Source organism: Salvia miltiorrhiza, chromosome 6 (assembly GCF_028751815.1).
Source record: "Salvia miltiorrhiza cultivar Shanhuang (shh) chromosome 6, IMPLAD_Smil_shh, whole genome shotgun sequence".
In the NCBI taxonomy this organism is placed as follows: domain Eukaryota; kingdom Viridiplantae; phylum Streptophyta; class Magnoliopsida; order Lamiales; family Lamiaceae; genus Salvia; species Salvia miltiorrhiza.
Window position 1 is genome coordinate 40,698,865 of NC_080392.1, and position 14,650 is coordinate 40,713,514.

The 14,650-nt window shown below is 32.3% G+C and overlaps 2 protein-coding genes and 1 pseudogene across 2 annotated transcripts; 2 read left to right on the forward strand and 1 right to left on the reverse strand.

The window, feature by feature from the left end:
- The first annotated feature begins 4,013 nt into the window (after positions 1-4,013).
- Positions 4,014-7,211, forward strand: LOC130990920 (amino acid transporter AVT1J-like). Its single transcript, XM_057915147.1, has 3 exons — positions 4,014-4,323; positions 6,208-6,260; positions 6,642-7,211. Exons 1-3 carry the CDS (start codon positions 4,014-4,016, stop codon positions 7,209-7,211), a joined length of 933 nt encoding a protein of 310 aa, XP_057771130.1.
- Positions 7,212-7,946: 735 nt separating this feature from the next.
- On the forward strand, positions 7,947-9,401 carry LOC130990921 (amino acid transporter AVT1I-like; annotated as a pseudogene).
- Positions 9,402-9,449: 48 nt separating this feature from the next.
- LOC130989543 (pentatricopeptide repeat-containing protein At2g36730-like) lies at positions 9,450-11,406 on the reverse strand. The gene has a single exon (XM_057913519.1). The coding sequence runs from the start codon at positions 11,061-11,063 to the stop codon at positions 9,498-9,500; it is 1,566 nt and encodes a 521-aa protein (XP_057769502.1). The 5' UTR covers positions 11,064-11,406; the 3' UTR covers positions 9,450-9,497.
- Positions 11,407-14,650: the final 3,244 nt, after the last annotated feature.

Here is a 14,650-nt window from a genome sequence, read left to right on the forward strand (position 1 = left end):
GGGCTTTGATTCTTCATTATTCAATGAAGATACGTAGGCCACTCAATTTTAATATTTATATTAAAATTGAGCTCAAGCCCTTAATTTTTTTAATTTTTTTTCCCCCCTGTTAGACAACCCTCTTTCGAAATTTATTGTAAACTTGTAATGAATTAGTTATTTAGTTAGTATTAGTTTGTTTACTTATTCAATTTTTAAGATTGTAATTTGTATCCTTATAATATTTTTTGTATACATAGAATAAATTCAAGTTTTATGCATTATTTTGATTGTCAATGACTCAATATGTTAGAATTATTGTACTTTTATTGTATTTCAATTTTCAACACAAGTCATTTAATAATAATAATAAAAAAAGCACAAGCATTACTAAAGAATTAAGATGACATTACTAAAGAATTAAGATGACATAACAAAATATTATGTAAAAAATATATTAATTGTCATGTTTATAAAATATAAATTTTCAACACAAGTCATTTAATTTTAAAATATGACATAAAAACTATTACATGTTTATATTTTCGATTTCAACACATGTTTATAATTTTTATTTAAAGTTGAATTAAAACTTAGAAATTTCATCACAAATTCACAATCATTTAATTTCATAAAATATAAATTTTCAACACAAGTCATTTAATTTTAAAACATGACATAAATCATTTAATTGCATAAAAAGAAAAAAAAAATATGACATAAATCATTTAATTTCATCACAATCATTAAATTTTCTACACAAGTCATTTATATTATATATTTTAAGATTTAAGTTGAATTAGAATTTTGAAATTTCATCACAAATCATTTAATTTCATAAAAAAGAATACAAAAAAAAAAAAAAAAAACGAAAAAGCCCGGAACCGCCGGTTTTCGGCCCTTGAACCGCCGGTTCTCGGCCCGGACCGGAACCGCCGGTTCAGGGTCAGAAAACCGGCCCTTATAATATCATCCGGGTCGGTTCAGGTTCGCCGGATTCCGGACCCTGAACCGCCGGTTCGGGCCCGGAACCGGCGGTTCCTGAACCGGCGGCAGCACTAATTATGGCCGATGTAATCTATATACTAATATAAAAAGTATTTTGGGATAAAATATAGATTGCCTATTATATCCCAATTACATAACTTAGTTTAAGGGTAATCATGTAAATTATATATTATGTATTTAGAATAATATATTAATTTATTAGATATTAAAATACAACGAAAATATATTAATTAATTACTCTCTCCGTCCCTGAAAATTGTGGCTATGTTACTATATTGAGACATTTATGAAAATTGTGGTATTTCTTTATTTTAAAATGACCCCACAAGCTTTTCTTCTCACTATTTACAAAAGGATGTGAGACTCAATCTCTATTTAAACACAATTACCACATTTTTTTTTAAAATCGGTGATATTTCTTTTGATCCATAATTTTTAGGAGGAAGTGCATGACATCGCCTTATCCAAAATCTATGTGATATATAGAACTCTTTTTAGAATCCTAGAAAAAATAAATTAACATCCTGCAGAATCTAATTAATCAACTCTAAATGAGAATAACAATATTAACTCACAATTTTATAAATAAATAGAGTATCTATCAATCTATCACATATTTACTAAGTTTTTTATTTTATAAATGATATATTGAAATGTACATGTTTGAAAATTCAGTATGACCACTAGATTTCTTAAAAAATACAATAAATCCATTATAAATTAGTAACATTTGGAGCTAAGAATTTATTGTAAAAATAATAATTTATTAATTTATTGATAAAAATTAATAACTTTTTAATTTTTTATTAATTTTAAAAATTACAAATTTAGATGAAGTTATAATTCGTAAAAGCAAATGAGAAATGATATTCAAATTAAATAAATGCATGTATCTTGTGGTAGATATTAATTACTGCCTTACTGGAAATCCTAATGATAATCAAGCTGAAGATAAATTCAACAGTGGGTGCATATTTTAATAATTATTGGGACATGGGAAATTTATTAGTTACTATATAAATTAAGTGTATTAATTTATTGAGTACTATTATTTTAAAGATGTTTCATTCATATCTTTATTTTTATTAATTAAATAAAATAATATTGATTACTCGCATAACATGCGCTCCTTATATTATACTATGCTAGTTTATATTATGTCTGCTTCTTCCCTTAGTTTATTGTCCCTTGGGTTGCTCTGTATTGTCCCTTGGGTTTTTGAGATTAAGAAATGCATCTGCTCGTTTACATTATGTCTGCTTCTTCCCTTAGTTTATTGTTTTCTATCAGTACGTAATAACATTCCATTAATTTATTTGGATTTTTAGACTTTTAGACTATTTTTGAAAGAGGGAGCACATCCTAGTCTAGCAACAAAATTATACTCCCTCCGTCCCATTAGTAGCGTCTCATTTCTTTTGAGCACGGAGATTGAGGAGTGTGTAGAAAGTAGAAATTATTTAAATATTAGGTATAGAGAGAGAAAATATTGCCATAAAAGGGAATGAGACACTACTAAGGGCATGTTTGATATGGGTTTAAAAGCAGGATAAATTAAATTAATATGGATTTATGTAGTGTTTGATATTATGTGTTACTAATATGGTCAACTCCAGGTTTATCCCAAGACCCTAGTTTATTTTGTGGGATTAACCCACACTAATTATCCCACCTCCCCCATGGGATTAACCCACACTAATTATTCCACCCCCTCCATAGGCTACTAATTTAGGTATTTGATATGTTAATCCAACCTATTTCAATGGATACCAAACACTTTTTGGGATTAATTACCAATGATATCAAACACCCATCTGAGATTAGAAATCATGACTAATTCACACTAAATTATCAGGATAATTTATATCCTGATTAATCCAATACTGAAAATCAAACGGGCCCTAATGGGACAACTCAAAAAAAAAAGTGGGACACTACTAATGGGACGGAGAGAGTATATGGTTAGGAAATTGTAGTTACATAGATAAAAATAGAGTTAATAGCGCCTATTCTAGTTCACGTCACTTAGTAAAATGAAATTTTATGCATATAGATAAAAATGAGGAAATAGGAACTATTTTATTTTTTACTTTAATACATTACACACAGAAAAATTTCATATAAATTTGTATAACAGTGTAAATAATATTGTTACATGAATTACACGAAATTAGTATAAATTTTTGTAATAGTGTGAATAACAATTATAATAAATTTTTAGTATAATCATTAAATTTTTCAAGTAAGATTGCCATTTTCATATTTTTATCCACATTTCTACAATTTCTTCTTTTTATATATATAAATTAACAACTAAATAAATAAATTTAAAAATCACGTCACGGTGGACTCGAATCTAGATCTCTGACCTTGTGCATTAACCACACTATTATTAGGCCAATACACGCACACTAATTAAATACAGTTACCTATTACTATATGCTATTGGTTGCTATAAGGTACACCCTCATAAAAATATGGAATAGTAGCTATTTTTTTTACTTTAATATCATTGCACAAAAAGAATCGATGATTACACGAAAAATTCGTGTAAGTATAAAGATATAATAATAAAAAATAGCTACTTTTTTTTTCTTCTTCATATTTTCATGTGTATAGATAGAATTTTCTTTTATCACATGAGAAATGCTAGAATTGGATATTATCTGATTTTCAAATGGTACAATTATATACAAAGTCATTTTTTTAACTTCTTGCAATTATAAATGTTTTCAATTATTCTTTCATTAAAGTACTTTATCTTATATGTACTATTAAAACATTATTTTACCAATGAAACGAGTATATAATTTTATTACCAAGAAAGTTGTGATTGTACAAACTCAAATGTAGTATTACAATTCTGCTGTTTTTCTTTTAAGAGGATCAATAATGATCCTCATTTCCCCCCTCGGTGACACGAACCCCTATTGGTTGGAGGAAAAGCATCTTATCAACTGAGCTATGCTTTGTTGTTGCAGGTTCTGGTGGTGTGTTTCTCGTTGTGCACCATCACCTACGCATCGATGGCGATTTTAGGTTACAAAATGTTCGGATCGGAGCTGCAATCTCAGATCACGTTGAACCTTCCGATGAATAAATTGAGCTCAAAAGTGGCTATCTTCACCGCTCTGCTCAATCCCATTGCCAAATACGCACTGATGCTGAAGCACATCGTTGATGCAGTTGAGAGAGGCGGTGTCTGGCGGCGGTCGTTGGCACGAGTCGCGTTGATCGGCGGCAGCGTGTTCGTGGCCCTAACGGTGCCGTTTTTCGGATACCTAATGTCGATAGTGGGAGCGTTTTTGAGCGTCACTGCTTCGATACTGCTCCCATGTTTTTGCTACTTGAAGATTTGTGGGAGTTCTAATTGTAGTAGGAAGTTGAGCTGTGAAAATGTGGTTATAGGCTTATAGCGTTTATTATGGTGATGTGGTTTTTATTGTTTGTTATAGGCACTTACACGTCTTTGGTGGAAATTGTGGATAATATTTTGGTGTGATCTACGTGGAATGTGATCTTGTGTCTCATAATTTTATGTATGTTATTATATTTATTATTTTAATATTTTATAAAAGTAAATTTATTACAAATTATATTTTATTTTAAAAAATTAAAATTTTACAAAAGTATATAGCATAACTTTGAATTTATCAAACTATTATTAGATAATAAAAGTAAAATTAAATAATAAAAAATAATTATAATTTTTTTTTTATTAAAGCATATAAAATTGTAATTGAGAAAAAAAAAGGCTAAGAGAAGAGAAAAAAGGCAACCCTTATAAACTGTTGGTTTATGTACTTCAGTACTTGTTAATATATGGATACTAACTATACTCACCAAAATAAGGAAAAAGGAAACGTGGGAAGATCACACTCCATCAATTTTGGTGATGTTTCTTGCAAAAACTAAATTAACTGATGAAATAACGTGGTCAAGTTATAACTGAACAAAGAAATAGGAGTATTTATGTAGCGTGCGTGTGTTGACCTAGCGGTAGATACTATAAATTGTTAATGTTCAAATCGATCATTGCACAAACATCATGAGGTGTATTAATATATTTGAGGTTAAAAGTCTCCATTTCAAGTTCATTATATCACGTGATTCTTAAAATTATTTATTCATTAATAAAAAAAAATGACATCATGAGACGATGTAGTTTTATTTGCTAAAAAATATGTTCAAATATTTTATTTTTGGAGATTAACTCTTAGAATAATAATAATTTGTTAATAAAAACTCGTGGAAGATGGCCTCACACATTAAAATCCCCCAGATAGTGAAATATCAATATCCAAACCCTATATCAAATGATATATTCGTGCAAAATAGTTTGACACTGACAGGTCAAAATTCATATCCACATAAAAATGACAAATTTATTAGTTTGATGATGTTATTTGTAATTTTAGATTTGCGTATTAATTAATTGACAAAACTCCTAATTTGATTGATGATCATTGCCTTTATTGTGGTGACGAGGCTTCTTGTGTTTAATCTTTGGCATTTCTTCACATCTTTGGTGCAAAATGTGGATAGCTTTTTAATTAAATAATTGACGACAAAATTAATTTGATAACACGTTACTCCTCAGACTAATAATTAAATTTAATTAGTAGTTATTTATTTTAAAGGCAGTTGACAGTTAATTAAATCAAAACTTTTCATCGTGATTGTTAATTAAATCATATTTAAATTTATAGCTCTTAGTCAAAGTGTGAACATGGCTTTTCGTTTGTCTTGAATAGAAGTACAAAGTCAAATTTATAAAGACAAAAAGAGATCCAGAGTGTTCAAATTTATATATCAATAATACTTACTAATATTTACCTCCAGATTACTAATTCAAGGAACATGCATAAAATCATAAATACCCAATTAATTAAGAGATTATGTCCAAAACCAGCCATATAAATATAATTTTCCCACCAATCACTGAACATTCGATTATGTATGTTTATGGTTGGACAGCAAAGACACGTTAGAAACATACAATTAATTAATTTGCATACATGAGTAGCACATGATAATATAATACACTCCCATGAATTTATGATCTAAACAAGTAAACACGACTTCCCGATTTTAATTTTAAATTGATGGTCCTACTTCATTATAAAAGGAAAACAATTGTCAAAGACATAATTCAAAAATGAAAAATGGACACTTGAGCACTACAATTAATCATACTTGAACTCTACTTGCTTGCCACAGGTTTCCTCATACTAGTTGCTGATAACATGAATAATTTGCTACCAAATCTCCAAGTCAGCATGCAAGGGTTCGTAATCAAACTTGTATTCTGTTAGCTGCACTTATAGTCATGCCTACTGTTTGGATAGATAATCTTACCACTCTATCATATGTATCTGCTACGGGGGTCGTGGCTACCATTGTCATAACAGGTTTGGTTTTCTGGTCGGGGGCGTTTGATGGTGTTGGATTTCATCAGAAAGGAGAGAGCTCTTCAACTGATCTGGGCTACCTACTAGTTTGAGTTTATACACGCTCTGTTACTGTAGTCATCCAATCTTCCCCACTCTCTACACTTCGATGAAAAACAGACAACAATTCAAATGGGTAAATAAATCTCAGACTAAATACGATTTTGCGAGTAAAAGTGAGTGCTAATCGGTGCTCTTTCACAGGTTTTGGTCCTATGTTTTGTGATAACTACAGCTGTTTGTGCATCAATAGCGATTTTGGGATACCTAATGTTCGGTTCGGAGCTGCAATCTCAGATAACTCTGAACCTTCCTACGGATAAGCTGGCCTCTAAAGTAGCTACATATACTATTCTAGTGAATCCTCTAGCTAAATATGCGCTGTTTCTGAAGCCTCTTATTGATGCAATAGAGATTCGTCTGCTATCTAAGCACGGCAACAGAATCTACAGTTTATGCACAAGAAGTGTGCTGCTCTGCAGCACTGTCCTTGTAGCCATAACAATACCTCACTATGACATTTTCATGTCGCTTATTGGAGCTTTTACGACGGTGATAGGGTTGATATTGTTGCCGTGCTTCTGCTACCTGAGGATTTCTGGAGCTTATCGGGATCTGGGATTTGAGTTGGTGATCATCATATCCACTTTGTTGATGGGGATTCTTATCCTAGTTGTTGGTACTACAAATACTCGAGAATCTATACATGTAGATAGTGAGCACATATCTTCGGATTTATTCGTCCAGATGCAATTGGGATTAACAGCTATATAGATGGAGCAGTACAATTTTGAACCAAAATTTTGTAATAGGCAATTCTGAATTCATTTTTTTCTGTAAAACAACTCTTTTTTATAAAGGTATAGATATAGATTTATTGTTGTGTCATGCACTAATTTATTGAACAGATGACAGATCTACTATCGAAAAACATTTGAGATAAATATTTGATAATTGTACCGTAGCAGGTAAATTGCATATGCTTTGGCTCAACCTGAATTTTGAAATTTCATACCTAATAATTAGGCAATCTATTAGCTAACATAGATTACAAAATATGTTGCATATTTGGACAAAGCAGAAATTTCATAAAGACTCGACACTTAACTATAGATTAAAGAGTAGAAATACAGAGGTGATATCACCACCAATTTTACTTTCTTTTCTTTTTTCTGGAAAGAATTATACTAAAATCCTCATGCACAACCAGATAGCAAAGATTCAAAAACTACCAATCAAATATAAAAGAGGTTAGAAGTGAAAAAGATATGAAACGATGTTGCTTTTTCAAATAGACATTTTGTGCTCTTACATGTTCGAACTCACCCTATATAAGAAAGAGGCACCAAGGCTAAGACACTTACACACTCCTACAACAAAAACTGGAGAAAATATTTGGCTGCATCTTTCTCGTTCCGTTTTCACAAAAGAAACATAAAATGCAAGTCCTAGAAAAAGACGTGCTTTCTGTTTGCAGTGTGGGCAAATCTGAGAGAGGTGAATCAGTGAACCACGTTTGCAACTGGGACAACCTCATTTTTCAAGACAACTTTCAATACTGTCAACACCCTTGCAGGTCTCTCTCTCTCTCTCTCTCTCATAGTTTCTCTAACATAATGCAATATATTTCCCTCTTGAGAAATGGAGATTTAACAACAAAAGGTCATGGCAAAATCTTTTCAGGGGTAGGGATTATGTCGATTCCATATGCCATATCATCTGGAGGTTGGTTAAGCCTTATAGGTCTATTAGTTATTGCTAGTGCAACCTTCTATACGGGCTTGTTGATTAAAAGATGTATGGACGTAGACACGAGTGTAAGAAGCTATCCTGATATTGGCGATAAAGCTTTTGGTAGAAAAGGAAGAATACTTATCTGATATCTCTGTTTCCATTCATCTTGAACTTTTCTTAATTGCCGTAGGTTTTCTAATATTAGCTGGGGATAACTTGCATAAATTACTACCAAACTTGGAAACAAACATACATGGTATCCAAATCGGAGGACCGCGGAGTTTCATCATACTAGTTGCCCTCATTGTACAACCTATGATTTGGATAAAAAAAATGACCACTCTCTCATACATATCCGCCACTGGTGTCTTAGCCTATATGGTCATACTAGGTTCAGTTTTATGGTCAGGCCTATTTGATGGTGTCGGATTTCGTCAGAATGGAGTGCTTATAAACTGGAGTGGACTGCCTACAGCTTGCAGCTTGTATACTATGTGCTATCATGCTCATTCAGTTTTCCCCACTCTGTACACTTCGAGCAGAAATCATGGACAATTCCACTTGGTAAACTAAGTTCTTTTAGATTTTAAATTCAATTCACTTGTTCGGTTGTAGATTTTATATAAAGCTTTTGACAGGTTCTGCTCATCAGCTTTCTGTTCAGTACAGTAACCTATGCTTCAATGGCGATCATCGGATACCTAATGTTTGGATCAGAAGTACAATCACAGATAACATTGAGTCTTCCAACAAATAGTTATAGCTCTAAAGTGGCACTTTTTACTGCTTTAATCAATCCTATAGCCAAATATCCATTGTTGTTAAAGCCAATAGTTGACACGATCGAAACCCATTTCCAATCTTACTGTGAGAGAAAATTCTACCGTTTGTTGCTAAGGACTATCTTGCTTGGAATCAGTATTACCATAGCTGTGGCCCTACCGTATTTTGGGTATCTAATGTCACTTATTGGAGCATTTTTTAGTGCAACAGCTTCAATATTACTACCATGCATATGCTACTTGAAGATCTCACAGGCTTATAGGAAGATTGGTTTTGAATTGGCTGCCATTGCCTTCATCATGCCTATGGGCCTTGTTATCCTTCTTTTTGGTACTTATATTTCCATGTTGCAAATAATCAATAGCCTTTAGATAACACCGCGTAGATTTGATATAGATATTTATCATCACTAATAAAAAGTACGCGCGATGTTCGTGATTTTATTCATTTGATGGCTCAATATCAATTTTTACTTCGACATAGATTTCAGCAATATTACTAAAACACATTTACACAGATTGCATTCAAATATGAGATCAAACTTCAGTCCAAACAGATAATCTTCATGTGCAAGTTAAGTATTTTCAGCAGCAAGAATATATCCTCACACGCAAAGCAAGAATTATCTCCCGACAAGAATCTAAAAGTGGTACCTGATATCTCTATACAGCTTTCTCCAGCTATCTTCTTCAACCCTTTGTCTCTCATTTTGCTCCTGAGATCCTCTGCTTTCTCCCACAATCCCACTTCAGCATAGTTGTTTGCGATCATCACAAGGTTTCCGCTCCTCTTTGGTTCCAGTTCAATCAGCTTCTCCCTCACCTTCTCACTCACCCCGCTGAAGTCATTTACGTCATGAATGTGACAAGAGCTGAGCAATGCCCTCCACAGAACACCATCGGCCTCAACGGGCATGCTCATTACAAAGTCGTAAGCATCTTTAAGATGACCAGCACGACCCAACATGTCAACCATGGCACCATAGTGCACCATCATGGGCTTGATCCCGTGAACTTGCTCCATCTCTGTAAAATAACGCTGCCCATCCTCCATCAACCCGGCATGGCTACACGCACAAAGAACTCCAAGAAAAGTCACATGATTAGGCTTTATCGAATGATTCCTCATCTCCCTAAATATCTCGAGGGCCTGTCTAGCAAACCCATGCTGCGCAAACCCAATGATCATAGAGCTCCATGTCCAGATATTTCGATTAACCATCCTATTAAAAACTAAACTAGCATAAACAACATCCCCACATTTCCCATACATGTCGACAAGAGCAGTTCCCAGCTGACAATTCACAACCATACCATTCTCAATCACCTGAGAATGCAACCACTTTCCCAAGCTCAAATTCCCAATCTCTGCACAGGCAGAAAGCGCAATCACCATTGTTGTCTCGTCCGGCACAAATCCACTGTTTCTCATCTTAAAGAAAAGCTCCACCGAATCATAAAACCAACCACACTCCGCATTGACATTCATCATCGAGTTCCAGGAGACGAGAGTTATGTGAGTCATTTCATCGAACACCCTGTACGCATCCATCAGCTTCTTACAAAACCCGTAACAATGAATCATGGAGTTCTGCACATACACATTGAGAAGGCAACCATGCTTCAGCGCATCCCCATGAACCTGCCGCCCCTCACTCAAGCCGGAAAACGAAGCGCACGACTTAAACACATAAGGGAAAGTATGCTCGTCGGGTCCAACTCCCAAACGCCGCATATCGAGAAAAGCCCTCATCGCCTCTCGCTGCGAGCCGGAATTGGAGGTGGCGTAGGCCCTAATCACACTGTTCCATGAAGAGGATTCCAACTTTTGATAGAAATTAGCAACACGGTGAGCATGATTTATGCAATCAATTTGATGTTTCGCCCTAATTGAACCGGAAGTGCACAACAGGATGATCTCGTCAGCGAAGCAGGAATTGCCATAGAGGCCGGATATGATCAACTGGACGTGAATCTGCAGAATTTGTTTGAGCGAAGAACAGGATTTCAAGAGAGAGAAGCATCGTTCCAGCGGCGTGAAATTTGAATTACAGTTGAAGGGCTTGGGCGGCTGAATTTCGGAGACCGTTGAAGCCGAAAATCGGACCATACCATTTCGTTAGATGAGTTTTCGTACAACATTTTATATGTATAATTGGGGCCTTCAAAATAGGTGGACTTTTTAAGTCAAATTATTTTTGGGCCTTTATTCTCTAAATTATTTTTTTATTTTCTCCAAGAGATATAAGAATTGTTTGGTTTAGAATCCACTCACATTCGAGTAACAAAAATATTAGTACTAGTGCTATGTTATACAATCATAACCCATTTTATTTTGATATAAGGAAGAAATAAATTATATTTATCACTCTATATCTCATTTATTTTGATGTAATAAAAATTTTAAATAGATCATATAAAATTTTGTGCAGCCTTTTCTTGTAGACAAAGTATAATTTTATACTTAATAGAGATTGTTATAATTTTGTATCAACTTATAAAGAATGGATAAATATATTATCATTCAAAATAAATATTTTTTTTATTATACTTCATTATATTATCCCTTTATTTATAGGAATAAAAACTATATGCAACCTATAAATAAAACAAAATTTACCGTATGTGCAATAATAACTATAAAGATTTTACAATATGATCATACATAATTTTTACTGTTTATTATCCATCCAATCTATGGACACATCCTCATCTTCTTAGATAAGTAAATTTAATGAATTCACGTAGACAATACATTCTTATCTTCTTCTTTTTTTCTTTTTGATAAATTAACAGTATTAAATAAAAAATAAATAAATATCACATCATAGAAAACTTAAATCCAAAATCTGTAGCAATAGGCATTAACCCATTACCGCTTAGCTAACACACATGCATAATATACGGAGTATCATTATCTTTGATTGCAATAGAGCATGCCGTCTCTAATAGGAGAAGATGAACGTGAATAAAAAACAATATTGTTTTGTTTTATGTTAAATTGTTCTTTCTTTTTCATTTTCCACATATATATTCAATGTTGTGCTGGGGACCGCATTGTGATTATCATGCGTTTGGGCCTTTTTATGAAAAGTTTATTTTGTCGAGAACCTATTTAAGATGATATATTGAATATTTTTTTTATAAATCAAATTTAACAATATTTAAACAAAAATAAAAATAAAAAGGAAGAAGAAAAGAGAAAGAAAATTGAAAGGAATAAATAGTGGAAAGAAAAACGCTCTTTTTATATATTAATGATAAATATCACATATAGTTATTTTTCAATAAAAATATAGTTATTCACATCATTTATCGTGGGACATTCACATTTTAATTTTGCAATATTTATGAGTTTCCTCATTAACTAATCTATACTATATGGAAAAGCCAAAAATTAACTTTGAAATCAATTTTAAAATTAAATTACAATTTTGAAATTATAATAAAATTGAAGGTTTATTTGTAAATCATTTTTTTTCTTTTTTTTAATCTTTATATTTTTTATTTAATCTCTTTCTAAAATTGTGAAATTCGACTAATTATAAAATATTTAGTATGCATATCAAATTAAAGATCGCTATAAGAGCTTTAATTTGATATATTTTATGTAAATATTTGATTTCAAATGTAAAAATTATATTTATTTAAAGAATAAATTTTAAAATATATATATATATATCCCCCCTCTCAGCTTTTTTTGAAAAAACCTATTTTGTAATTCTTTTATATTTTTATTTTAAAATTTTTTCTTTGCATAATATCAATTTTTATTATTGTGAATTTTTCTTTATTTTTATTTTTTTTCAATATTCAGCTCAAATATATTCAGTTAAAATATATTTTTTCATTACTCTCTTCATCCTACATATTTATTCATACTTTTTCTATTTGGTATGTCCCTCAAATTTATCCATAGTCTATTTTTAATACTACCTCACATGATTTTTACAATTGTATCCTTGTAACTGACACTATTTACCTACAATTTACTTAACAATACTCTTCATTATCACTATTCTAAACAAGTTTTAATTAAAACTCGTGCTGATAACACTTATACATATTTATGAAGAACTAAGGAAATATTTATAAATGTGATAATTGAATTGGTATCAATTTTATAAAAATATAAAAATGTGCGGTGTAATTTTTCATTTTTGTGTGGGTAGTGTTCTCACCTTTGTGTGGGTAGTGATCCCACCTACGTGCGATTATTTTTTCATTTTTGTATAGTGTGAAGGTATCACATGCGTGCGAATTACTTATTTGATTATATCTAGATTCCTCTTATAATTCTAATTCAAAAAATATAAATAAAAACGTTTTTGTGAGTACAAATGCTTAGTTGTTAGTAAAACACGTGATTTGTTATTAATGAATGCTAAGTACAATTTCACCACCAAAAATGAGTACTCGGTTTGAATAATATCATCGTGGACCTTTTTTATTGCGTACGATTAACAAACAATGCACAATAGATAGCAATTCTATTATATAAATTATATGAGCTGCTTATTACATTTTACATTTCACCGCAAGTATTTCCACAGCATACCATATGCAAGTTAGAAAAAAAAAAAAAAAAAATCATTGGATCATAAATTATCCACGACGCATTAGCATCCGTGTTTTTTTTAAAAAAAATTACAAGAGTTTTTTATTAAATGCGATTTTTATAAAAGAAAAAGAAAAATTTAAAGAATCATTGAAAGCACAGAGATGTAGACTAAGGACCGAGTCTCATTAAAACCCCTTTAAAAAAATTCAAAGAAAAAACCTTAAAAGAAAAAAAAATACTCGTCTAAAGAGAGAGGCACAAACGTGAAAGCAAACAGAGGAAACAAAGAATTGCCAGAAAGGAGTGGAGAAACTTCGAGAGCTCCGACCTAACCATCGCCCCTAAGAGACCCCGGACACCCAACTGGCAAACAGAAACCACAAACCATAACCAAAGAGAAAGAAAAAATCAAGCAAAAATAAATTGCTCCCAAAGGTAAACACCAAGCAAGAGTACACGTCTATGACCAATCCAACACTTTGCAGGAGCGACACACACCGCCAACCCAACTTGAGCTAAAGACTCAGACCAGGTGCGATGCCACCAATGGGATCTGACCTCCCAGACCACAACCGCTAGCGCACCAGGAGACACTCCAAACATCAACAAAAGCCAACTCGCTGGAAAAGAGACCGCAACAAGTTTGAAAATGGCGAAGGTGGAACAACATGCCCCAGCTAACATTATCAATGCCGTTCTGGACCAGAACGAGCCCAACCAAACGGCAGGGTGGCGCCGGGGGTTTGGAAGGTGGTGGTCGGGGGAGTTGGGGAAGGGGTAGGTTTAGGGGGTGTTTGGGGATGGGGGTAGGTTTGGGGGGTGTTTGGGGATAGAGGTAGGTTTTTTCTATTTTTTTTATAAATTAATTTATTAATATTTTATTATCTTTTATTAAAATAAGATTATTAAAAAAAATTAAAAAATAACATGTTATAGCTAATTGACATGTCATAGGTGTTTGTCATGTCATCTCGCTGGATTTTTTAATTTTGGGAACATTAAGAACAAATTCTTGATTCATATATTCCTATGCCAAATTTTAAATTCGTGAGAATATCGCGAAATTTCGAAAACCTTTTAAATTTTACGGCAATTAACCTAAGATTGTATGGTTATTTACTAGCTTTTATGGCAAT